Source organism: Microtus ochrogaster, chromosome 18 (genome assembly GCF_000317375.1).
Source record: "Microtus ochrogaster isolate Prairie Vole_2 chromosome 18, MicOch1.0, whole genome shotgun sequence".
In the NCBI taxonomy this organism is placed as follows: domain Eukaryota; kingdom Metazoa; phylum Chordata; class Mammalia; order Rodentia; family Cricetidae; genus Microtus; species Microtus ochrogaster.
In genome coordinates this window covers 25762026-25788620 of record NC_022020.1, presented here as the reverse complement: position 1 = coordinate 25788620, position 26595 = coordinate 25762026, and the positions used below count along the sequence as shown (strand labels likewise).

At 40.6% G+C, this 26595-nt stretch overlaps 3 protein-coding genes across 6 annotated transcripts in view; all 3 read right to left on the bottom strand.

Annotated features, from left to right (window-relative positions):
- Nucleotides 1–10417, bottom strand: part of LOC101999892 (protocadherin beta-6-like) — a 13105-nt gene extending 2688 nt beyond the window's left edge. Inside the window, exons 1-2 of one of the 4 annotated variants that reach the window (XM_026783456.1) lie at nt 8266–10417; nt 7771–7779 (exon numbers count right to left, since the gene is read on the bottom strand). In XM_026783456.1, the coding sequence (XP_026639257.1) occupies nt 7771–7779; nt 8266–10287 (2031 nt within the window). In that variant the 5' untranslated portion in view covers nt 10288–10417. Of the gene's footprint in view, nt 1–7770; nt 7780–8028 lie in introns of all 4 variants that reach the window. The other 3 variants (XM_026783455.1, XM_005355995.3, XM_013349606.2) reach the window with 3 other exon arrangements.
- A 5517-nt stretch (nt 10418–15934) lies between these two features.
- Nucleotides 15935–20847, bottom strand: Pcdhb3 (protocadherin beta 3). Its single transcript, XM_005355994.2, has one exon. The coding sequence runs from the start codon at nt 18935–18937 to the stop codon at nt 16541–16543; it is 2397 nt and encodes a 798-aa protein (XP_005356051.1). The 5' UTR covers nt 18938–20847; the 3' UTR covers nt 15935–16540.
- Nucleotides 20848–22114: 1267 nt separating this feature from the next.
- On the bottom strand, nt 22115–24840 carry Pcdhb2 (protocadherin beta 2). The gene has a single exon (XM_005355993.2). The coding sequence runs from the start codon at nt 24696–24698 to the stop codon at nt 22299–22301; it is 2400 nt and encodes a 799-aa protein (XP_005356050.1). The 5' UTR covers nt 24699–24840; the 3' UTR covers nt 22115–22298.
- Between the last annotated feature and the right edge of the window lie 1755 nt (nt 24841–26595).

Below are 26595 nucleotides of genomic sequence, written 5' to 3'. Positions count from 1 at the left end.
GTGAGGGTCAAGCTCAGCTCTGCCTGCTCCTCTCTGTCCAGGGCTCTGTCCTGCACCAATTCTGGGTATTTCCTGCCTTCACTATTATTTCGAGTGAGGACATGAAAATGAGAGTTGGGGTTGACTGTGTACTCTTGAAGCCCATTGCTGCCCACATCCAAGTCCTGGGCTAAATTCAGTGGTAACAGAGTGCCCGGCTGGCTATTTTCTGGTATTTTCAAAAGCATTTCCCTATCTGGGAATTCTGGTGAGTGGTCATTTATGTCCTGGATCAGTAATTCTCCTTGGAAAAATTGCACTGGTTTTTCTAGGAACACCTGGAAATGCAGCACACAGGGGTCCACAGAGGCACAGAGCTCTTCCCGGTCTAGTTTCTCTCTCAGAAGCAGGTCTCCAGTCTCGGGATCCAGAATCAACTGCTGTTTGTCATAATCAGACACCACCCGTGCAGACCTGGCAGTCAGATCCCCAGATTTCAGACCCAGGTCCTTGGCCAGATGGGCTACAAAGGAGCCGCTTTTTGTTTCCTCCAGGACAGAGTACCGAGTAGGCATCGTTAGAACCTGACTCCACAGCAGCACAAAAAAGAAAGCAATCACTTGCCTGTTTGGGTGACTTCTCTCCAGCTTCTCCATGATTCAAACGCGAGTGCTTGCATCCGATTGTTCAGCTCACTCTGAATGGCTTCAAAGCAGAATTCTGATTTCTCCGTTAGAGGATTCTTTACCTTGTTGCTCTTAATCTTTGTTAATTTAGAATACCGCAGCCCAAACCCATTTAGAGCCCGGTATTTCTTGAGATGCTTCCTGTCCGTGTTTTTGATTCCGTCTTGCAACACAAAGGGTCAGGAAGCTTTTTAAGTGGTTATTCATAACCTTAGCCTGCAGCGCCACCCTGCGTCCATATTGAGAAAATGACAGTGTTTTCAAGTCGGAAATCTTCTGAAAATTTCCAAATGAACATGTAGAAATGCTTATACTTTTTATGCTTACAAATGTTTTTCTAATTTTAGGTTACATAAATAATAAAGATTTTTCAATTTGGGGTATGGTCCAGAAGGATTTTTAACATAAAACAGTTAGTTAACTCAGTTTTCTCAGTGGCCAAGTGGTGGAATTTGACAGTTCTTTTGTATTTTGCATATCTAACCAAGTAAACTAAATTCTTAATTTCGAATCCACTTCATGATAGGTGCATCAGTTTGTTTCTCACAAATAAGCACCTTTTAGAGATGTGAAAATTTTAAGTAATCTATACCATGTCATCCTAAAGAAGAGATTTTTTTTCCTAAGGATGGCTTCTATTTCTCTACACTGGTGTGCCAATAGCAGAACCATTGAATAAAGTAGTTTGATGTTTACTGTGTGAAATAAAATAGATCTAGAGAGAGAGATTAGGTAAACCATAATCGAGCCATAGAATGTTAGGCCTGGAGAGGGGATTAAAGAATTTTAACAAATAAGGTAATTGAGGTTTGAAATGATGATAGAGTTACTCTATAATCAGGATCTGAGCAGGACAAAATCAAGAGAGTGGAGCTCATACAATTTTTCTAAGGCTCTTAGCTACCTGTATGTAAGGAATTAATTCTTAAATGAGGCTTTATTTTGGTTTCTGATTTGATATGATATAATCTATCATAGGAGTTTATTTTATAGTGAGCTTCATGTAACCCTTTAAATCGTGGGCATCATAAACCCCAGGAGAAAGCAAGTATTCACTTAAAATATTTTGAGCATGAAACAAGATTCCCATCTCCTCACAATCTTATGGGCAGAGAGTGAAGGGTGTGCCAGGGATTGCCCATGGCAACTAGAGAATTCATCTGAAAATATTTCCAGCATGAGTGTAGCTGCTATGGTTACCCTGAAAGATAACTGGAGCATAATGGGGGAACATTTAACTAGATCGTTGGTTACAGGTTGTCTACTTGATGGTGTATCATTTACCTTTCTTGTGCAGGATTTCCTGTGCCTGCTCACCTGATTTCATTTAGTTATTGGATTGATTTATGGTTTATGTTAAATAAGTTGTTGCTAAAATATGTCAGTTCTCTCATACTCTGGATTGGAAAACTTGGGTTATTGTAAGTATTGATCAAGTGTTAGTTGAATAAATAAATGCACTCACATAGTTACATTTCTGTCTGCATAAACACTGGCATAAAATAAAGATATAAAATAAATACTGAAGAGACTAAAAACAAAGGATGTATCTTTTTAAAAAAATGAATGAAAAACAAGTCCCCTGAGCAGAACAAATAGAAAAGTCCCTAGCATAGTAGGCAGGTTCTAGTTAGACATAGGATAAATGGTTTGAAACAAAATTTGACTATATTTTATTTTTCCATTTTCACATGTTGACAAAGTTTTGAGATAAAATTTCAGTAGTACTAACATTATATATCACCAAACAGAAAAAATCTTTTACATATTAATTCATTTCCTCTCCAATCAGCTCTGTAAAATTAATCCTTGCATTGTCCATGTTTTACAGATGAAGAAAATGAGATTTCGCAGAAATAATTTCCCCAATGTCACATGCCATATAATGTTCTCCAGGGTTTGCTATACATATTTAGCAAATTTAGTTCCAATGTGTTATGTTCCTTTCCTACTTCTGGATTTTTAAAAACACTATTTTTGGATAATGATCTTTGTCCTACAAACTTAATAAATTTTTATAATTTATTTTATAATTTAATAGTCTTTTGTAAATTCCCCAGCATTTTGCTTATATTTGTATATCATATGCATACAATAAGTAGTATCATATGCAAGTATGTTTCTGTTTTTCAGTTCTCAACCTGAATAATTTTATTCCTTGTACTTTCCTAATTACAATGACTAGAGCTTCTAGTACAATGTTAAATAGAAGCAGTGAGATCAAATGTCCTTTATTTGTATTTTTTTACTGTTAAGTATGATGTTAACTGTGTGGTTTTATAGCTTTTTTTTAATCAGGCAGAAGACTTTTCATTTTACCCCTACTGTTTTGTATGTTTTATCATCATGAAAGTATTGCGTTTTCTAAAATGTGTTTCTCCATTTATTGAAATAGTTGTGTTACTTTATTTACTGTTTTGCTTACACAGTATATTACATTGATTTGAGTATTGAACAGATGTTTTGTTCCTAGGATAATCTTTCTTGGTCATAACATATAATTACCATGTATGTTAATGGAGTTAATATCCTAGTATTTAGTTGAGAAATTTTGAAGGCATGCTCTTAAAGAAAATTAGTGTTTAGTTTTCTTGTGTTTTCTGATTTCATCATGGGGCAATTACCACCTCCATGAGTTTATAAGTAGTTTCTGCTCCTCTATGTTCTAAACAAATTTTAAGTATTGCTGTTTTTCTTTAATATTTGGTAGAATTTGTGTGTAGAGTCATCTGGTTCTAGGACTTTATGAGAAAATTTGAATACTAACAATAATTCTTTATGGGTCTATTCTGACTTTCTATTTCTTCTTTAGTCAACTTTATCAGTGTATGTTTCCAGAAATTTTTAAAGTTAATTTTAGTTTTTATAACTGGTTTACCTGAAACTGATCATAGGATTATAAGAGAACTCTATTTTAATCTCTTCTGTGTGAATAAATTTCCCCTTTATTCCATATTTTGGTAATTTGAATCTTCTTTTTCTCTGTGTTAATCAGAATAAAAGCTTGCCAGTTTTCTTGATTGTTACAATAGTCTCACCTTTGTTTCAATTGGTTTGCACTTATGCTGTTTTCCATTTTGTAATTCATTGATTCCATCTACTCTAATTTTCTTTTGTTTGTTGGTGCTTAAACTGATCTTATTATTCAATTTTTTTCCTTTTGTTCCTTTTTTCAAGACTAGATCATTACAACCCATCTAGCTTTGTACTCACCAGGAATACAGGTCTTGTCTTAAAGTAGAAGCCTGAGATTTTGATTTGAGATCTTTTTAATATGGGTTATTTTCTGCCATAACTTTCCTCTAAGCATAACTTTAATTGCATATGATACACGTTGCTATGTTGTATTTTCATGATTTGGTCATTTCAGATGATTTTGATACGTTCCTTGTAATTTCTTTTCTACCTCATTGAATGCTAAGAAATATGTTGATTTCCATATGTTTGTGAATTTTCTGAATTTTCAAGTTAATTCTTTTATAGTTGTAGATCAAGCTTTGCTTGGGTTTAATATTTAAAATTTGTGGACTCATATTTTATGATGGTCTATCATGAAGAATGTGCTATTAGAAATTGAAAAACTGTATCTCCTGCTGTTTTTGAATAGAATTCTCTTTTAGGTGTAGTTTTTGTTTAGTTAAAAATTATATTAATTTGGAGGGCATATGGCATGGCGCATATGTGGGGGTCAGAGGAAAACTTTTGAGAGTCTGTTCTTTCCTAACATGTGGGTCCTGGGGATTGAACTCAGGCCATTAGGTTTATTGAAAGGTATTACCAACCAAACTACCTCACTGGACCTGTAGTTGGTTTTTAGTTCTTGGTGTTAAATTAGGCACTTTTCCCATTGTTGTAATGAATACTCAGTGACAAAAGAGTTTTGTTTTGACTTGGCATTTGAGAGAATACAACCCATTATGATGGAGAAGACATGACAGTGGGCACATGAAGTGGCTGGTCACAAGGCATCTAAAGTCAGGGTGCAGAGAAAGAAGTCTCCTGGGGCTCAGCTCACTTTCTCTTTTTGTACTGTCTTGGGCTCCACCCCATGGAATGGTGCCAACACGTTTAGGGTGTGTCTACCTCCTCAGTTAAATATCTCTGGACACACCTTCACAGACACACCCAAAGGTGTACCTCATTAATGATGTAGGTGTTCTTTTTAACCCCAGTCAAATTAATTCATCAAAATCAAATATTATTTGTGTCAAATTTTGTTTCATTTGTTGGGACAGTTGATCTCAGCTATTAGCTTGATAAGGTCTAGAATTACCTGGGACATGTGCCTTGGGCATGTCCTTAAGGGACTATCTTGAATCATTTGGCGTAGGAAGATCTGCCCACTGTAGGCAGCACTAGTCCTTTAAATAGGATCCTGGACTGTATAAAAATGGAAAAGTGGGGTGAACACAAACATTCATTGTTCTCTGCATCTTAGCTGTAAATGCCATGTGTCCAGCTACTTCAAGCTCCAGGACTTCCTGCCAGGACTGACTATACCCTTGAACTGTGCATCAGAATGAATACTTTATCCCTAAGTTGCTTTGGCCATGGTGTTTTATCACAGTCACAACAAAGTAACTAAGACATTTATTTTGAGGTACTATATTTTGGTGTATATATATATATATATATGTTTAAGTTGTCATGTTTTCCCAATAGATTTTCTCTTTTATCATCTACGATGGCCTCTTTAATGGTTTTTTAATGATCTTTAAAATTAATTTATGGTTGACTTTGCTATTCTCCAAACTCTCTTTAGTTTACTGTCTATATGGCATACCTTTTTTCATTCACCAACTTTCAACAATATATCCTTGAATAATTAGGAATACATGCTCATGCATACATAATTTGTAAAAGTAGAATGTGTTATTATGTAACACAAATGATAAGGAAGGGCTATAGATAACATATACTGTACAAGATTCATAAAGATTAATGATTAATCTTAATAATTATAGAAAATCCTAGGAAAATAACCACCCAATGGAAAGTTCTTTTGTGGTGCTGGAGATAGAGCCTAAGGCCGTGAGCATGCTCAAAGTGTGCTCTACAGCAGTCATGCCCAGTCTATGGGGGTCTGAATGAGAATAGCCCATAGGCTCACACATTGAATACTTGGTCTCCACTTGGTGGAACTGTTTGAGAAGGATCAGGTGTGGTCTTGCTGGAGCTGGTGTGTCACTGGGTATGCTTAGGGGTTTCAGAAGCCCATTTCTTTCCAAGTTAGCCCCTTGCTCCTGGATCAAGGTATAAGCTTTCAAGTAGCTCTCCAGCACCATTCCTGCCTTCTGCCATACTTCCTGCCATGATGCTCATGTACTCTCATCCTCTGAAACTGCACGTCCCCAGGGAATTTGTTCTTCTTCATAGAATCTTTCTTGATAGAACTCTTTCTTCTTGCCTTGGTCATCGTGTCTTACTGCAGCAGTAGAAAACTAAGACATTTTTTTCATTCAAAAGATCCATATTATTTGAAGGTTTGGTTCCTTCTAAATTTAATTCTAAATTATAGTTGATCTTAGTCAATGATATTGTTCTCTGATTCCCATTTTCATACATCTTTGAATTACCATGGTGGAGGCAGAACATGGATCAAAAGTTATTACCTGAGCAAGATTCTGAGCAATTCTAAATCATATCAGGTTACAATTCAAAGGAACCTCGACAGTAAGTTAAGAAAATATTTTTCTCCTAAGTCACAATATACATGGAAATGATTATCAGTAACCAATATGGCTTAATGGAACTCCATCCTTACTGTAGTACCTTTAAAAGTTAACCCATGGTTTTTACTAAAACAACTCGGAATTTAGCACCTCATCTAGTAATATGAAAAGGAAAGAATGCTCAATAGTTTGTTGAATGACATCTTCTTAGTTTATTCCTGTACACTGTGATTATATTTTAACAGCCATGCAGACTGAAAGCATAAAACTAATCCAGTGGGTTTATCTACGGTTTTGCCTTTTTGAGCAATATAAAAATTAAAGCTTGAATATTAATTACTTCCGGATATGGTCATGCATGTCTTCAATCCCCTTACTAAGGAGAGAGAGGTAGTTGGAGCTCCATGAGATTGAGGCCAACTAGGTCTACATAGTGAGTTCCCTGACAATCAGGGCTATGTAGAGAGACACTGTCTCAAAAAACAGTGATTACTAGTGCCAATAAAGAAATGTATTAAACCTCTTGCTCCTAAAATGATTGCAAATGACTATATTTCTTCTTTAAAGATTTATTTATTTATTTATTATGTACACAGCATTTGGCCTGCATGTGTGCCTCTGCACACCAGAAGAGGGCATCAGATTTCATCATAGATAGTTGTGAGCCACCATGTGGTTGCTGGGAATTGGACTCAGACCTCTGGAAGAGCAACCAGCCAGTGCTCTTAACCTCTGAGCCATCTCTCCAGCCTCTACTATATTTCTTAAAGAAAGCATATTTCATTTGTACTTAACACTGTATTTAACTATAAAGAAAACACTTTAAGATTACTGTAATGGATAAAAAAAGTGGTGTTTATGCAAAGTGCTTTGTTTTGTCTTTTGAGAGAGAGAATCTCCCATAACCCAGATGGAGCTTAGGCTTGCCATGTGATGTTGGTGCTCAAAGCCAGGGTATTGTGCATGTCAAGCAAATGCTCTACCAACTGATCTACATCTCCAACCCACACATTGTGATTTTACTCATCCATAAAAAAGAATGAAGCTACATCACTTGCAGGAAAAATGGATGGAACAATAGCCACACACACAAGGACAAGAATAGAACATTTTCACTTCTCAGTGGTATGCAGGGGTTATATGAAAGCAAGGGGGAGGGCTGAAGATTAGGAATGAGATCGAATAAACAAGATAAATTATCTGCATGTATGCAAACATCACATTAAGCCTAGAACATTACATAGCTAGAATCACTACTAAGAATCAAGATGGAAATTGTTTAGATAAATTGTGAAAATATTATGGATTCTGCATTATTCACCAAATTCACTATAATACATGAGATTTAAAACTATTTCAGTCATCACTAACAGAGTGAAGATTTTACTTCCCTCGAGTAAGAGAAAAAACACATTAAGTTGCATTGGTAAGACAGGAGACATCTTAAGAATTAACTGATTATGGAAAAGGAAAACCACATAGAAATAAAATATAATCTCAGGGAAATAATATCTTTTACCAGAAAAATAATGACATCCCAACAGCAATGATTTTAACCTTCTCTTAATGACACCTAAATCATTTCTGTAATTTTAACTATTCAACATATAAGTGTCTGGAATCAGATTACTGGGAATAACAGGCTTGAGGAAATTGAAATCTGTGGTCCCAGAGTCTCCAGTCAGACACACCTCATACTGGTAGCTCTGGGACAGGGTCCCTGCACCGCTAACGTCCACGAGGTGTCCAGAAAACTGGCCCTCGGGCACAGAGCAGCCACCCAGAGAGGCCGCCCTGGCCCTCCTGCACAGCCTCACCCCCACAAACAGCAGCACAGACAAGAGGAAGAGCGAAGACACAGACGCCAAGGCTATGACCAAATAGAGTGTGAGCAAGTCCTCATTGTCCTGCGCAGGGTCGCGCACCACCTCAGGCAGAGGCAGATAGGGCTGAGAGAAGCCATCCACTAGTAGCACATGCAGAGTGACACTGGCAGACCGCGGAGGGTCGCCATTGTCCTTGACCAGCAGCAGCAGCCTGTGCTTGGGCGCATCGCGCTCACTCAGCAGTCTGGAGGTGCGCACCTCGCCATTGTGAGCCCATACGCTGAACAGCCCTGGCTCCGTAGCCTTCAGCAGCTGGAATGACAGCCAGGCATTCTGGCCAGAGTCGCGGTCCACAGCCACCACCTTGGTGACCAGGTAGCCGGGTTCTGCCGCCCTGGGCAGCAGCTCTGTGCAAGGCGCAGAGGCGTTCTGCAGAGGGTAGAGCACGAAGGGCGCATTGTCGTTGGCGTCCAGCACCAGCACGCGCACCAACACCTGACTGCTGAGCGCGGGCGAGCCTTGGTCTGTGGCGCCCACGAGGAACTCGAAGCTCTGCAGAGCCTCGTAGTCCAGCGCTCTGAGGGCGAACAGCTGCCCGTTGTCGGCATTGATGGAGATGAGCGAGGAGAGAGGCAGCTTCAGGTCGTGAGTGGGCAACAGCGAGTAAGTGATGTGGGCATTGGAGCCCGAGTCTGAGTCTGTGGCGCTGATGGTGCCTATGTGCAGGGCGGGGCTGTTGTTCTCTTGGACAAACAGGGTGTAGGAGCTTTGTGTGAAGGCGGGGGTGTTGTCATTGACATCAGACACCTGCACTGTTATGGTGTGCTGGGTTGTGAGCCTGGGTGTGCCCATGTCGCTGACTGTGATGGTGATGTTGTACTCAGATTTGCTCTCTCTGTCCAGTGGCCCCTCTGTCACTAAAGTGTAATAGTTCTCGAATGTGGACTTCAAAAGAAATGGAAGATCGTTCTGAATAGAACACACCATCCTTCCATTGTCCCCAGAATCTAAATCAAAAACACTGAACACAGCAACTACAGTCTCCGGAGAGTTTTCTGGGATAGGGCTTGTGAGTGTGGAGATGGTCAACTCTGGCGCGTTGTCATTTACATCCAACAGGTGCACAGCCACAGTGCACTTGCTTGAAAGGCCTCCTCCATCCGTGGCTGCTATTTCTATGTTATAACGGTTAGTTACCTCGAAATCCAACTCTCTGCTCAGATGAATTTCTCCTGTAACTTGGTCTATTACAAATGGTTGAGAAACTTCACCACCTTGAAACAGAGAGTAGGCTACATTCCCATAAGGTCCCACATCTAAATCCCTGGCAGACACCGTCAATACTAAGGCATCAAGGGGGCTGTTCTCAGGGACCTGAACCTCATAGAGCGACTGTACAAACTGGGGAGCGTTATCATTGATGTCCACAACCTCAACGTGAACTGTAGTGGTCCCAGACCTGCGAGGAGACCCTCCATCCACAGCAGTGAGGGTTAAAGTGAGCTCAGGTTGCTCCTCCCTGTCCAGAGCTCTGTCCAGCACCAGCTCTGGGTATTTCCTGCCATCAGCACGACTGTGAGTAACGACATGGAAGTGGAGGTTGAGGCTGACTGTGTAGTTCTGAACAGCATTGCTGCCTATATCAGGGTCCTGAGCTGCCTTCAGAGGAAACACGGTCCCTGGCTGGGCGCTCTCAGGAATTGTTAGGAGCATTTCCCTGTGCGGGAACTCTGGAGAATGATCGTTTATGTCTGTGAGCTGCAGGTCAGTTTGGAAGAACTGCACAGGGTTTTTCAGTATGAGCTGGAAGTGCAGCACACAGGGTTCTGTCGCCCCACACAGATCCTCGCGATCTAGTTTTTCCTTCAGGAGCAAATTCCCGTCCTCTGCGTCCAGCTGCAAGAGCTCTTTGTTTCCTCTATGATGGATTCGCGCCCCTCTAGTGGCCAATTCCCCCACCTTAAGACCCAGATCTTTTGCTAGATTAGCCACCAAGTAGCCACTCTCAGTTTCTTCTGGCATGGAATATCTAATTGCCTCAGTGCCAGCCTCCCCCAAAAGCAACAATATAGTAAGAAAAACGACTTGCCTTTGCTGTGGCGTTTTTACTCGCGCCGTCTCCATTGTTCACACTGGATCCAGAAGGGGCAGAGCCTTTTAATTTGTTTGAATCCACTCTCGCGTTTTGAGGGAATAATAGAACTAAATTTTACTCAGACTTGCTATTGGAGCTATGCCTTCTCTGAAGATTTCGCTCCTAGATACAGCCTGAATGCCACCTTCTTTTAGGAAGCAATCTTAGTTCTGATGCCCAGTAATGGCTTCCAGGGCATCTGCCGAGCCCTTTATTCACACGCTTAGCCTGCAGCGCCACCAAGCGTCCGCATTCACAATTGCATGTACCTTTTTCCGTTGTGTTCCATTCCTTCCTTGTTTGTTAAAATCTACTTATTTCACTTTTTTATCTTGATTTAAGAGCTGGTATTCGAAGTGCAGAGACCTGCCTGATCCCGGTGAAAAAATACTAACAGTAATCATTTGGAAGATTCACTTCTGAAAAATATACAAGTGTTTCAAAGTTATTGTGAGCTTTACCTTAAATTCAACTAACTCCTGATATTTTAAAAATTATAATACTAATTTTGTGACTTTAAATCATAAACATACTCTGTACTAAAACATGTGTGTATCTAACAAACAAACAAGTTCAACTTGGTCAATTGTCAGTAACTGATGGATGCTGTTGGCCTGGCATGGACGCTTAAAACAAGTTCGTGAATTAAGACAAAAGCATGAATGCTTTTCTCTGCATGTTACAGTAAAGAGGGTGGAAGGAAGCTGTTTTTGAATTTGGTTCCCCAGTGGAAACAACATGAAAAATGACTTTAAAGAACTCTGAAGTAGCCGAGTTCTTGGTTAAGTTCTATGTGTATTGTGCAAAGCTGGGGAACCATCCTGGGTTCTCTCTCCGTCTTGATCATTTTGGGTTCCCAGCCCTAGTCTTCTTTCTGAAGACTTATTTGCTAGTTTGTTCTTGTTTGTTTGAGACAGGCTTTTTCTCTGTAGCCCCAGCTGTCCTGGAAGTCACTATGTAGACCAGGCTATTCTCAAACCCAGAAAGATACGCCGGTCTTTGATGCCGAGTGTTGGTATTAAGGACATGAATCCTGCACCCAGCCAGAAGATTTCTTACGGTGCCAGAACTAGAACTATTCATGAACGTGATTGCTGAGAGAGTAACAGTACAACTAGGAGAACCATCTGGTTTCTAAGACCCTGACTTCTGTGGGATGGGAGCCTACGACTTTAATTGAGGGCCGTGGTTTGTTGCCAGGATCGCACCGGGGAAGTCCACGTCCCCATCTTCTTGCCCCATGTGCACTGCTACACGTACAATAGCAGCTTCCCCGAGGCTTGTCTATTCCAAACTTTGACTTTTGACATTCTGCCAGTTTTCTTGTATCATTTTTGGCCTGATCTGACCCACCAGAAACTGGAATTCATTCTGATGCCTTTTACAACATGTACTGTGGATTTTACTTATTTCTGTTTCTGCTTGTTCCTTGGTAAAGTCATGACACCAGCATTGTGTCTCCTTGATTTAAGGCACACTCTGGCCTTCTCTGTGTTCTTAATTTCTTGCATGTTTTCAGCTGCTGATTTAGGGTGCAAAGCTTCATATTGGGCATTGTACATGTGTGTAAATTCTTGGTGCTTTTGCCGCTCATTTCTTTGAATAGATAATCCTTACCGGTTTAGCTTTTTCTTTAAATCACAATCAGAGAGCAGGTTTTGCACAGTTTGGATGAATAGCTTCCTTTTATTTATTTTTTTTTTATTTTCGAGACAGGGTTTCTCCGTAGCTTTTGGTTCCTGTCCTGGAACTAGCTCTTGTAGACCAGGCTGGCCTCGAACTCACAGAGATCCACCTGCCTCTGCCTCCCGAGTGCTGGGATTAAAGGCGTGTGCCACCACCGCCCGGCCAGCAGCTTCCTTTTATGTGCAGAACTTCTAAGGTTCTTTTCTTGGCTTAATAAGCTGTTGTCTAGATGCTTATGAATGAGACTTTCAGAAATGTTGACCCCCACAAACGGGACCAGCCACTGTAGTGTCCAGTTCCAGGGTAGATAGAAAGGGAGACACAGGACAGTTAGCATCTAAGGAACTAGGAGTCATATTTCCTACAGAATGAGTTTCTTTAGTCTCTGCAGTAATGCTAGGCTTGTTTAAGGGTTAAATGTCTTGTCACTTTATTTTCCCAGCAACTCTGATGAAGACTTCTGGTAAAAAGAACTTGTCCACTGCCCTGCTCCCTTGTTTGATAGGAAGCATTGTGGTGACTTCAGCAGCTCTGATTTGCATTACTGTTTTATGAATTTCAAAAAAACTATTTTTCTTACCTTGTATAACCAAAGCCAAACGATGTGTGTTCATATTTATCTTTCGTGTTACTGTTCGCTTCTCAGCAGAATTCTGTAGTCTCTTAGGACTGTTTCTTTCTGTCTAACGAATTACACAAAAAGTATTTTTTTTTTGGCAATGATTGGAATGTGATTAATTCTCTGTCAGAAAACTTTGTTTTTGAAAGGTATTTTATGGTAATACAATTCTACTTTTTAAATAACTTGCAAGACTTCAGAGATATTGTCTTTAGTTTTATGGTTTATTTTTTTAAATCAGCTGATTTAGTAGAATCTCTTTTAAAATAATTTTTTTATCATGTTTGTGTGGTTGCTTTAAGAATTTATTTGTTTTCCTGTTCAACTTGGTATTGATTACTTTCCTGTGATACACCTGGCTGCTCTCTGTCTTTTATTTATTCTGACTGAGTTTCACTAAGTGGAAGACTTTTACCAGTTTAGTAATTCTTGCCCATTATTTTTTTCTTAGTCTCCCATCCCTCCTAGGATTAGAGTTGGATGCATAGAAAAGAACTTTGTTTTATCCCAAATGTTACTAATATTCTTTTCTATATTTAAATTATATTTTCTTTGTGCTTACTTTTTGATACAGGGTTTCTCTGTGTATCGTGGGCTGTCCTGGAATTTGCTCTGTAGACCAGGCTGGCATCGAACACACAGAGATCTGCCTGCCTCTGTCTCTGCCTCCCTGAGTGCTGACATTGTGTTGCTATTTGGATGTTTCAACTGGAGTCATCTTGCATCCACTTTTCCTGCATTTCTTTATAACTATGGCATTAAACAATTTAGTTCTATGTCATGTGTTTTCTCAGTTACAAAATTTACTGTTTAAGATTTTCATTTGACTGTAAAATTTCCTATTAATCTATTTTATACACTGTTTCTTACTTTAACACATTAGCTATATGTTAAAAATACTGTACATTCATTTCTAATATCTGGATCTTTTAGGCCATATTTTTATTGCTGTTTTTGTTTATAGAATTTAGTTATGTTGATGTGTGCCTTGAAATTTCTATGGAACTTTAGGTAACTAGGTAAAAGCCATCTTGTGTCGTGATTTTATTACCTTCCTCTAAAAGGAGGTCACCTTTTGCTATCAGCTTGATCGAGTCCTATCTAATCAATCCACTCTAATGCAAACAGGTGTTGTCCTTGTTTGAGGTTCTTTGCAGGCCTAATAAGCACCCAACTCTACAACATTTACAGCTAAGAATTTCTTACAGTCTCCATATCCCCTTCTCATGGAAGGTTCCAAGCTGCTTAGCAAATAAAACTTCACTTGCTTTTGACTGATTTTCTACTTGGGTTCTTTTACTCCGGGTTTAAGTGTCATGAATGGAGAAACTAAATCAAAACTTGTATCTTTCAGGCTGTAAAAGTTTACTGATTTGCTTTGTCCCTGTCAAAAGCTTGTTGCTTGTTTTCAAACTTAGAAAATTTCTCTGGAGCAAAACAGACTGGTCAACTCAGCTGTCCAAAGACCTTTCTTCTCAGAAATCTTAGCCCTTCCAATTCTTGCAATATCTCTGTCTTTCTGTTATTTTAAATGGATAATTTCTGACTTTTAATCTGTAAGTATAATTGCTTTATGATGTCAGATAATCTAACATAAAAGGTTAATTCTACAGATATAAACACAATTTTAGCCTGACACTAATAATGTAATATATATTAATCATGTTATTATATTAATTATTTTATATCATGTTAATTAACTATAATATATAATTTTGAATTGCAAAGAACAAATCTTAAAGTGATACGAGCTTTGATGCCTTCAGTAGAATTTCTGCTCTAGAACAACACATGTTAAACTCATTCCATGTCTAAAACAGCAGCAATAAGTAACAAGAGATGCACCTGTAACAGAAGCCCCTGGGGAAGGAACATGTTAGCATATGTACCATTAGCAAGACCCCTGGCCTCTAGTTTTTGTTCAGTAACAACAAAATAACCGTGTTCCTTACATTGTGTGTAAGTTGTTTGGGTCATGTTTACTACTACATGGCAGCAACTGAAATTCAAATTGCTGATCCATTTTATAAGTTGGTGGTGATCCCCAGCTGGTCTAGAATGTTCCACACTTTTTGAATACACAGAGGGATTGGAGAGGCATGTTCCTTGGTGCTTATTTGCCCATCTTCATTTATATGATTATGCAAAATGGACGTGGGTGGCTAAGTCAAAGTGGGCTTGAATTGTCATGAAGTTCCAGCATGACTATGGAAGCTTTGTTTAGGTTTGTTAATGGTCATCCCAAATACCTTCTATTTCTGTAGCTGATAACAACGGCAAAGTCATTAGTGTTGTCTACTATATTTACGTCATATGTTTGTGTTTGATTCTGTTCTGAGTTTTATCTCTTTCTTAATTCACTTTTAAAGTTTGATTAAAGACTAAAAACTTATTAACTTCCTTGTTTGATACATTCTTAGAGGAAAAAGTAATTCCCAGGATTGTACAGGTCCTAAAACCCCAGAAGTATAATATACTGGCTTTTAAAAATAAATCCAGGAGTATAATATACTAGATTTTAAAATAAATGTTAAGTTATAAGGAAAGTTTTTAAACAGCTCATTTTTCTCTGACAAAGTTCAATGACATTTCATATTTAGAAGCATAAATCTACTTATAAACGGCACCATAACTTCACTAGGCTTACTGAACATTACAGCAAACCATTACCATTCAGACAAATGCAATATTTGTCCAGTGTATTATGCTCAAAATAATATTGTTTTATACAAATAAAACTTTCCGGCCGGGCAGTGGTGGTGCACGCCTTTAATCCCAGCACTCGGGAGGCAGAGGCAGGCAGATCTCTGTGAGTTCGAGGCCAGCCTGGTCTACAAGAGCTAGTTCCAGGACAGAAACCAAAAACTACGGAGAAACCCTGTCTCGAAAAATCAAAAAAAAAAACTTTCTTTACTCTAAAATCAGAGCTAATTTATAATAACTGAAGGCTACATTAGGCAAATCTAACTTTAAAAAGTAAAGTTAAACACAAAAAATTTTAAAGCTTACCATTACTATCAAACATTATAAAATCAAATATCTGGGTTCAGCATTAAACTTGAGAGTCAAAATTCAGAGGAAATGTCCTCTTTTAAAGGTAGAAAAAATTAGAGACCCCCAAGAAAATACAATCTGTTCATTGTACTGGGACTTCTTCTATCTATGGTGGTAAAGGAAGGAAGGAGACAGAGAAAGTCAATGCCTTCAAGAGCCCTCAATTACCTTAGAGGAAGTTGGTTCATAATTCAGATTCTGAGATTAAATTTTTAGGGGATTGCATCAAACCAGTGATTAGCAGACTGGCTTCATAAAGAAAGAGGAGCAAGCATATGATATTTTCTCCTTGATTTTTATTGTATAGTAATTATTTGAGAAGTTTAATTTTAGTGTTCATGGCATGCTTGTGAATAAGCACACATAACAATCTCTAGGATACACGGTGCTCACAACAGGACATGGCACAACTTCCATGCACTGATGTTTTAATGAAATGTGTGTTTACATATTATTCAGGAGAAAGAGTTGTTCTAAATTTTACAGCTGTGCAGATTGCTTAACCCCAAAAGGCCAAGGACTCATAAAGAATTACAATGTAGCCTAAAAGAACACAAAGTTATATGGTAAAAATAGGTGCCACAAATACACACAACTTCAATTGTTCTTAAGTGAATTGAAAAGTTCCAGAATGTCATAAAGACATTAGTTCCATTAACTGTTATGACAATAAGCACCGAGATATTATGGAGAAACTGAATATAATAGGCACAACTACAAAATCCTAAGTAAAACTAGCATTAATAAAAGAGTAACAAGTTTAGAGCTATTTGGGATACCATAGGTTGAATTACTGGTTTAAGGCTGTTGAATAATATAACTTTTTAAAAGAACAATTACAACAAGTTTAACGAAACTGAGCGATGATGAACCATTAACAACACTTAGCTGACTACAAAGCTATTCCTGCAGTGGGGATTTTCCTTAACTTCTCTCTCACAATCTTCCATAAACAGGTTTGGTATCACCGGATTCAGGAATTTGAACTCACCAGTCCCAGAGTCTCCGGTCAGATGCACCTCATACTGGTAGCTCTGGGACAGGGTTCCCGCGCCGCTGAGATCCACCAGGTGAGCAGGAAAGTGTCCTTCAGGAACAGAGCAGCCACTCAGCGAGGATGCCCTGGCTCTCCTGCACAGCCTCACCCCAACAAACAGCAGCACAGACAAGAGGAAGAGGGAAGACACAAACGCCAAGGCGATGACCAAATAGAGTGTAAGCAAGTCCTCATTGTCCTGTACAGAGTCGCGCGCCACCTCTGGCAGAGGCAGGTAGGGCTGAGAGAAGCCATCCACCAGCAGCACATGCAGAGTGACACTGGCAGACCGCGGAGGATCGCCATTGTCCTTGACCAGCAGCAGCAGCCTGTGCTTGGGCGCATCGCGCTCACTCAGCAGCCTGGAGGTGCGCACCTCGCCATTGTGAGCCCATACGCTGAACAGTCCTGGCTCCGTGGCCTTGAGCAGCTGGAATGACAACCAGGCATTCTGGCCAGAGTCTCGGTCCACTGCCACCACCTTGGTGACCAGGTAACCGGGCTCTGCCGCCCTGGGCAGCAACTCGGTGCAGAGTGCAGAGGCGTTCTGCAGCGGGTAGAGCACGAAGGGCGCATTGTCGTTGGCGTCCAGCACCAGCACGCGCACCAACGCCTGGCTGCTGAGCGCGGGCGAACCTTGGTCTGTTGCCCCCACGCGGAACTCGAAGCTCTGCAGGGCCTCATAGTCCAGCGCCCTGAGCGCGAACAGCTGCCCATTGTCGGCATTGATGGAGATGAGCGAGGAGAGGGCCAGCTGCGTGTCGTGGGTTGGCAGCAGCGAGTAGGTGATGTGGGCATTGGAGCCTGAGTCTGAGTCTGTGGCACTGATGGTGCCTATGTGCAGGGCGGGGCTGTTGTTCTCGTGGACAAACAGGGTGTAGGAGCTTTGAGTGAAAGCGGGGGCATTGTCGTTGACGTCAGAGACCTGTACTGTTATGGTGTGCTGGGTTGTGAGCCTGGGTGTGCCCATATCGCTGACTGTGATGGTGATGTTGTACCCGGCTCTGCTCTCTCTATCCAGTGCTCCTTCAGACACTATAGTGTAGAAGTTCTCTACAGATGGTTTCAGGATGAAGGGGAGATTGTTCTGGATGGAACAGGTTACTTTTCCATTATCTCCAGAGTCTAAATCAGCCACACTGAAAACAGCCACCACAGTCTCTGCTGAATTCTCAGGGATAGGACTGGTCACTGATGACAAAGTCAGTTCTGGTGGGTTATCGTTCACATCAACTACCTGGACTATGACTGTACATTTTCCAGAAAGGCCTCCACCATCCTTGGCTTCTATGTCAACCTCGTAAGTATTAATTGTTTCGTAATCCAAACCCTTAACTAGCTCTATATCACCAGTAATGGGATTTAGTTGAAAAGTTTTGAGAATTTCTTCAGAAGCATGGAAAAACGCATACGATATTTCACCAAAATTCCCCATATCTAAGTCAGAAGCTGAGACCGTGATGATAACAGAGCCAACAGGGCTCTTCTCTAGAATTTGAACTTCATAGAGTGACTGTGTAAATTCTGGTGCGTTGTCGTTTATGTCTAAGACCAGGATATGAACCTGGGCAGTGCCAGACCGAGGTGGGGAGCCTCCATCCAGGGCTGTGAGAGTCAAACTGAGCTCTGCCTGCTCCTCCCGATCCAGAGCTCTGTCCAGCACCAGTTCTGGATACTTCCTTCCATCCCTACGACGGCGGGTGCGAACGTGGAAATGGGACTTGGGAGACACCGTGTAGTTCTGGAGTCCATTTCTTCCCACGTCCGGGTCCACAGCATTTCCCAAAGGAATTACTGTTCCGGGTGGGGAACTTTCCAGGACTTTGAGCTGCATTGCATTTTCAAAGAACTCCGGGGCATTGTCATTTACATCTATGACCTCGAGTTCGTTAGTAATAAACTGCAAAGGATTATGCAGCAATACCTGAAAGTGCAGCACACAAGGCTCTGCGGAACCGCACAGCTCCTCCCGGTCCAGTTTCTCAATCAAGAGCAAATCTCCGGTCTGATGGTTGAGCTGAAAATATTGTATGTTCCCTTTGGAAACAGCCTGAGCTCTCCTTTCAGCCAATTCTTCTACCCTGAGTCCCAGATCCTTCGCTACATTGGCTATTAAAAAGCCTTTCTCTTTTTCCTCAGCCACAGAATAGCGCCTAGACCCGGACCCAGCCAGAGACCCACCTAGAAAAATAAAGAGAAGCAAGACTTGCCTTTGTTTAAGAAAGCTCTCCTTCCAGGCCTCCATTGTATTTCTTCAGTGTTTTTCCAAGGGCTCGTCACCAAAAGGAGCTTTATGCTTCTCTGTGAAAAGCAAAGTCTTTTGGAGATAGCCTAACAATTAATGTGTCCCAGAGATTTAGATTTTACTGCTTAAAGATCTGTCCAGGTCCACAAGCCCTTGTTTTATCTCACCGGATCGCTCGCTAGGTTTGTCTGTGAGTATGGAGTGTACAAGCTCTTAATTCTCTTTTTTAGTCAACAGCGCCACCATGCGTTCGTTTTCAGTTTTAAATTTTTAGAAAAGGTGCCGGTTTTGTTACTGGTTTATTTTAGATTTATCAACCCCTTATCAAAACCCCCTAATCAAACCTATTTGATCCTACCGAGGGAGTTTCTTGTGACACACAAGTTAAACAAAAACTAGGCAAGTATAATACACTAACTGGAATTAGCTATCTCTAATAAGAGTCCTCATTTACATGATTTACACGTGCGCACATGCTTGGGTACCTACCTACAAATTTTAAAAGATTTTGTTTTAAGTAATTAAAATGCTTATCTCTTCTTTCTGTGGTTTTCTTCATTTTCCAATTTTTGTGAAGTGTGTGAGTTGCATTAATAATAGAAGAAACACTATGTAAAGTCAAGGTGGTAAAATACAATAACGTACATCAGGTGGCTGAAAATGCATAATTGCTTCCATATTTTCATGCTCCTGGAGTACTTTCCTCTGCTTTCACGGTAATTTAATAATTATTAGCTTAACATTTATTAACTTATTACCTTAGGTGATTAATTTCTAGAAGTTATACATGTAATGGTAGCAAGGTAAGATCTATGAATTTTGTAGTTTCACATCTAACAGAGTGCACAGATCTTAAACATGTTCAAACTGTGTGAACCATGTGACACAGGAAACATACTGCCTGCACAGAACGCGATGGGGAGTAGTTATGAAAATTCTCCCCAAAGTCTTGGCATTGAATATGGGCTGTTAAGGATGAGAAGTGTAACAGGTGATGCAGAAGAGAAGAGCCTCCAAGAGTAAAGTATTGATAATTTAGATTAAGGACAGTGTGCCAGAGCTTAGTGTGTCAAGGGCTACAGAGATGAAAGAAGTGAAACCCAGGAGAAATGTAAGTACTTGTATTTTATCTCAGAGCAAAAGAGGAGCTATTGTAAAGTTGTAGGCAGACAAAAAATGAAGCAATGCAGATATAACGTGTTCAATCTGCTCTCTATGAAGTATCAGGAGTGTTACACACTTGCTCACTATTGAGTTTATTCCTAATATTAAATATTAGTGACACTGAAACCAATAGCAACTGTACTTCTATAATGTTATGTTATTGTACTCGATAATAACTGCAAGATAGCTAGTTGACAATAACTGAAACAGTTGGGGCCATGGGAGGTCGCTTAACCAAGATCCCACATGTGATAAGGTCGCTAGCTAGAGACTTTTGATACCAAGATCATCCTTTCTGTCCCTGATAATCTCGAATTAACATTCCACACACCTAAGAGCATATCTAATTCAAATACACATAAACTCATGTAAAAATTAGTAGGAGGTTGAGAAACAATAAGAATTAAATATCGATAGCAGGCGTGTCACAAATTCAACTTCAAGAAGTGAGGAAAGTTGGGTGAGTGACTTGAGAAACATAGAAGCATATTTAACTTATAAATGAAATACCAGAAATTCTGTATTCATTAAGGCAGTGGATAGGAGAGGAGACTTGAATTAAACATTAAGAGAGAAGAAGGAAAGATACATTGAAAAAAAAAGAGTGATAACTGCACAGCACTCAAATGACGGCAGCAAAGTCAGCTTATTATTTGTAGGTTGGAGGATTTAGTTCCAGCAAAAGTTTTGTTCATTATGTATCTTACCATATTTTTTTAAATTATCAGTATGTCACAATTAAAACAATCCTTTCAATTAGTTAAAAATATTAAGAACCTAAAGCATCTTAGTGACTTGCTAATCATGAAATAGATGGAAGTTATCCATAAACATAACTCAAAAACTTAAATTTTTAAAAAATTACTTCTGTGTGTGTGTAAGTTAGAAGAGTTTGGTTTTCTACTTCCATCATGTGGAGCAGAAAATAAACTTAGGTTGTCAGGTCTATTGGCCATTTCATTGGCCCATCACAAACTTTGTTTTAAAAAAAAAAAGCTTGAAAAGTCTATGGTACTAAAAAGAGGAAAATAGAACAAGTCTGTCCAGAAAATTAATAAAAATTATAATAAATTCACATCACATTTCAATGAGTTATGCTCAATTAAATATTTAATGCCCCAGAAATTTTTTTAAATGGAGTGCCAAGCTACATACACATTTTCTAAGTTGGGAAAAGATGAAGGCATATTCTCTTGTATATAGTTCAATTATCATAAAGTCCTCAAGAGTTTAATTAACTGGGAATATTAATGCAATGCCTGTTTTCCCAACACTCTGGATGTGGGAGGGCCTGTCACAAGTTCACGACCACAATGAGATCTTGTCTCAAAAGAATCTTTAAAAAGTATTGAGTTCAGAATAAGAGTTTTGAAAGACTATTTGAAATAAAACATGAAAAATTATCACACCCTTGAAAACTACTAGGCATGTATTCTGTAGTTATGCTTTAGGATCACATATGATTTTGGCTGAGTTTGTCTTGCATTTGTAATCTGAACACTTTGTGAGACCCAACAATTAGGATTTCCACAATCTTAGAGAATCATAAGTTTTCTATGCTGATATTTTCAAATATGTCCGCAGAGCAACATGGAAAGAGTGCTATACTGCTCACACTCATGTAAAGAGTTTAAAGCCAGAACACAAGATAAAAGTTACATTAACAGGAGACTAAATGAACACAAATGATCTGGACTGCAAAATATTACAACTCGGGCGATGAGTGAAAATATTTTTAGACAGCACTTAAGAATAATTCAGAAGTGCGGAAGTTAAATTTGGACAACGATGCTCTAACTCAAAATTTAAAGATTTCTGCTGGGTTCAGGACCACACGCCTTTAGTCCATCACTTGGGAGGCTGAGGCAGGCGGATCTCTGTGAATTAGAGACCAGCCCGGTCTACAGAGGGAGTTCCAGGAGAGTCACAGCTACACAGTGAGGCCCTATCTCAAAAAAAAATCTTTGAACATAGATTTTACTGGCACATTAAAAGTCAAATAAAATTCCAAGACTAATCACAATTGAAATACAAGCAAAATTTAAATTCCTTATTCCACAAATCTTATGTATTTCGAAATAGCTGTACCATGCAGAGAATCAGAGGAGGGGGAGATACTCCTTCAGTTGGTAAAACAGTCAGATCAGGCCTTTAACGTTTTAGCTGAGACTCGATTCTGTATTTTCCTCATTAATATCTAGCTGATTTCAAAACTATTCCTGTAATTGGTGTTAGGGTCATTCTGTCTCTCTGAACTCTGAAGAAGAAAGTTGGGAAAAATAGGCTTCAGAAACTTGAAATCTGTGGTTCCAGAGTCCCCGGTCAAACACACCTCATACTGGTAGCTCTGGGACAGGGTCCCTGTACTGCTGACATCCACCAGGTGACCAGGAAAGTGTCCCTCAGGCACAGAGCAGGCACCCAGAGAGGCTGCCTTGGCCCTCCTGCACAGCCTCACCCCCACGAACATAAGCACAGACAAGAGGAAGAGTGAAGACACAGATGCCAAGGCAATGACCAGATACAGCGTGAGTGAGTCTTCATCCTGCGTGGAGTCGCGCGCCACCTCGGGCAGAGGCAGGTAAGGCTGAGAGAAGCCATCAACCACCAGCACATGCAGAGTGACACTGGCAGACCGCGGAGGATCGCCATTGTCCTTGACCAGCAGCAGCAGCCTGTGCTTGGGCGCATCGCGCTCGCTCAGCAGCCTGGAGGTGCGCACCTCGCCATTGTGAGCCCATACGCTGAACAGTCCTGGCTCCGTGACCTTGAGCAGCTGGAATGACAGCCAGGCGTTCTGGCCAGAGTCTCGGTCCACTGCCACCACCTTGGTGACCAGGTAACCGGGCTCTGCCGCCCTGGGCAGCAACTCGGTGCAGAGTGCAGAGGCGTTCTGCAGCGGGTAGAGCACGAAGGGCGCATTGTCGTTGGCGTCCAGCACCAGCACGCGCACCAACGCCTGGCTGCTGAGCGCGGGCGAACCTTGGTCTGTGGCACCCACGCGGAACTCGAAGCTCTGCAGGGCCTCATAGTCCAGCGCCCTGAGCGCGAACAGCTGCCCGTTGTCGGCATTGATGGAGATGAGCGAGGAGAGGGGCAGCTGCGTGTCGTGGGTTGGCAGCAGCGAGTAGGTGATGTGGGCATTGGAGCCTGAGTCTGAGTCTGTGGCGCTGATGGTGCCTATGTGCAGGGCGGGGCTGTTGTTCTCGTGGACAAACAGGGTGTAGGAGCTTTGAGTGAAGGCGGGGACGTTGTCGTTGACGTCAGAGACCTCCACTGTTATGGTGTGCTGGGTTGTGAGCCTGGGTGTGCCCAGATCAGTGATGGTTATGGTGATGTTGTACTGTGATTTGGTCTCCCGGTCCAGGGCTGTATTTGTCATAAGAGTGTAAAAGTTCTCAAGTGAGGGTTTTAGAATAAAAGGAAGATCCTCTGGGATGGAGCACACCATTTTTCCATTGTCTCCAGAGTCAGGATCTGCAACACTGAACACAGCAATTATGGTTTCCGGGGAATTTTCTGGGATGTGATTGGTAACTGTGGACATAGTCAGTTCCGGTGGGTTGTCATTCAAATCCATCACTTGGACAATCACCACACTGCTTCCAGAAAGGCCCCCACCATCTGTAGCCTGAACATATACTGTATATGTCTGGATGGATTCGAAATCCAGTGTCTTTGCTAAAAGGATTTCTCCGGTTGTTGCATTCATACGAAATGTTTTCCGAATGTCTTCAGAAGCTTGGGAAAGAGCATAAGCTATTTGTCCATTGTCCCCAATGTCTAAATCCCTAGCAAAGACAGTAGCAACCTGGAATCCAACGGGACTGTTCTCTGGGACCTGGACCTCATAGCGGAACTTTGAAAATGTGGGGGCGTTGTCATTGATGTCCAAGACTTCAACAAGGACCAGGGCAGTGCCAGACCTGGGTGGACTCCCACCATCTATCGCTGTGAGTATTAATCTAATTTCAGATTGTTTCTCCCGATCCAGCACTTTGTCCAGAACCAGCTGTGGCAATACTGTGCCATCGGGACTGTCTTGCAATTTAAGACGAAAATAGAAATTGGGGCTGATTGTGTAAGTTTGGAGACCGTTGCTTCCTACATCTAAGTCTTGAGCCTGTTCTATTAGGAAAGTGGTTCCAGAAGCAGTCATTTCTGAAATTTTCAGAATTATTTCTTTGTCCAAAAAAATGGGAGAATGATCATTTATGTCCCTAACCTGTAGCTCAGCCTGAAAAATCTGCAAAGGATTTCCCAATAACATCTGGAAAGGTACCACACAGGGTTCGACGGGGCCGCACAGCTCCTCCCGGTCCAGTTTCTCCCGTAACAACAAATCCCCCGTCTGCCTATTGAACTCTAAGTTCAATTTTTTCCCTTTGGAAATGACTCGTGGTCCCCGCGCAGCCAGTTCCTCTACCTCTAGCCCCAGGTCCTTTAACAAATTGGCCACCAATAAGCCATTCCCGGCTTCCTCCTCCACTGAGTAGCGCCTAAGGGTGGACCCAGCCTGAGCTATGCCCAGCAAAACAAAGAACAGCAGGACTTGCCTTTTTTTCAAGACTCTCTCCCTTTCCTCTCCAGACTCCATCTTCTTCTGCTTTCTCCAGCCTTCCAGCAAACTCGCTCCAGTCGTGGTTCACGTTGTCACTGACTCCCTCTGTAAATATCTAGCAGACAATGGGACAAGTCCACAATCCCTAGGCCTAAGGCTTTCCGGAGCTGCTGCCTTAGAAGGCTTCCCCTCCCTCCTCCTCCCGTTAGCGTCTGACTACTGAACGGCAGGACCGGATTCCTTCAACTTCTGAGGCTGCAGCGCCACCCTGCGTTCTTTTCAAGCATTTATTTTTCTCCAACGCATTTAAGACAATTTTATGTTGATGGCTCTCTAAATAGCTTCGTTTCAAAAGGTCCCACAATATACCAACATCTTCTCTGTGTTTCAGACACAGGCTTTCATTGCTTCTATAACTGTGTGAAAGGCGTGTGAAACATTCAGAGTTTTTTTTTTCAGATTCAAGCTCATTCTCAGCTACATACCAAGTTCCAACCTTCCAACCTAAGATATAAGAAACTTTATCTCAAAATAAGAGCAAGCAGGGCTAGCATGAGCATTTATAGTAGACAAGGACCTAAGATACTCATATATTTGATTATTTAATCAGATATCAGATACTATTCTAATTAAATCAACTTCAAGACTGAAAGGGTGACTGGCTGCCATAGAGAGAAGTTTTTAACTAGGAAATTCAGCTTTTGTTCACAACTTGGGCATGTCCATATTCGGACTGTGGTTAGGTTACTACTCTCACATTAAATTCAACTGAAAGACTCAATAAAAGACCAAGAAAAACAGAGAATTTAATGAGAATGCCTTAGTGGGCATAGAACTGTCCTCGCTTACACTTCATCTTTGCATTGTTTCAGACCCACATTTCCCTGAACTGTGATAGGACCAAGGCTCACAAAAATCTCCATGGTCAGTTAATTTCTTCTTGTCTGTGTTTTTATTTTCCTTTCTAACAGACAAAACCATTTTGATATAACTGCAATTTAATTATTTCATCTTTCAGAGGTAATAAGTTCATAATATCAAATGCAGAGTAAATATTTAAAACTGCTTATCATTTTAAAGTCTTTCAGAGCCGGTTTATTCAATCAGAATCCAAAGTATGTAAGTTGAAACTTAGACCACTAAGTTTTAAAAGTTACCTTTTTTTTCAAATGCTCAGTAAAAGGAAGTGAATTATCAAGCCACAAAAAAGGGCATATTGCTCACTCTACTGCCTTCCAGCATGGACTGGAAAGGGGTTAATGAGCTCCCACCCCTGAGGAGGCAGTTGGTGGCTTTCTAGGGGGGTAAAGTCAGTTTTATTTAAGGGTGTGGCTCCAGACAATGCTCAGGTGGTGGCTCACACACAGGTGTGCATGTTCAGCTCAAATTGGAGTGGATAGGTTACCGAAGAGGAAAAACCAGCACATAAAGCTGGGGGATGAGGAGTGGGTCTGGGAGGAGCTCAGAAGTAAGGGTGAATGTGATTAAGATACACTGCATGAAATTCTCAAAGAACTAATGGAAATGTTTTTGAAAAAAAAGACAATATTGTTTCAACTATATAACATTCTGGCAAAAGCAAAATTATAAAGACATTAAAAAGATGATTATCAGGGTAAGAGGAGGATGAGGACAATGAGCTACAACAGACAATTTTTAGGACAATGAAATTTTCCTTTATTATACAATAATGGTAGATATGTGTAACTATGCATTTGTAAAGAAAATAGACTCATACAACAAAAGTATGAACTTTGCACGGTAGTGAAAAATAATTTGTATAACAGTGTTACCAAATATATCATGTTGAGACAAGATATTAATAATGGGAGCTGAGGGTGGGAGAAAGAGGGTATGTAGGAACTCTAGGTACTCATTTTCTGTAAGACCTAAAGTTGCTCTTAAAAAAAACAAAGTTTATTACAATAATTCA

Bases quoted from the DNA above. Each gene is read 5' to 3' on its own strand.
- Pcdhb3 (XM_005355994.2), bottom strand. From the start codon at position 18,937: ATGGAGGCCTGGAAGGAGAGCTTTCTTAAACAAAGGCAAGTCTTGCTT.
- Pcdhb2 (XM_005355993.2), bottom strand. From the start codon at position 24,698: ATGGAGTCTGGAGAGGAAAGGGAGAGAGTCTTGAAAAAAAGGCAAGTC.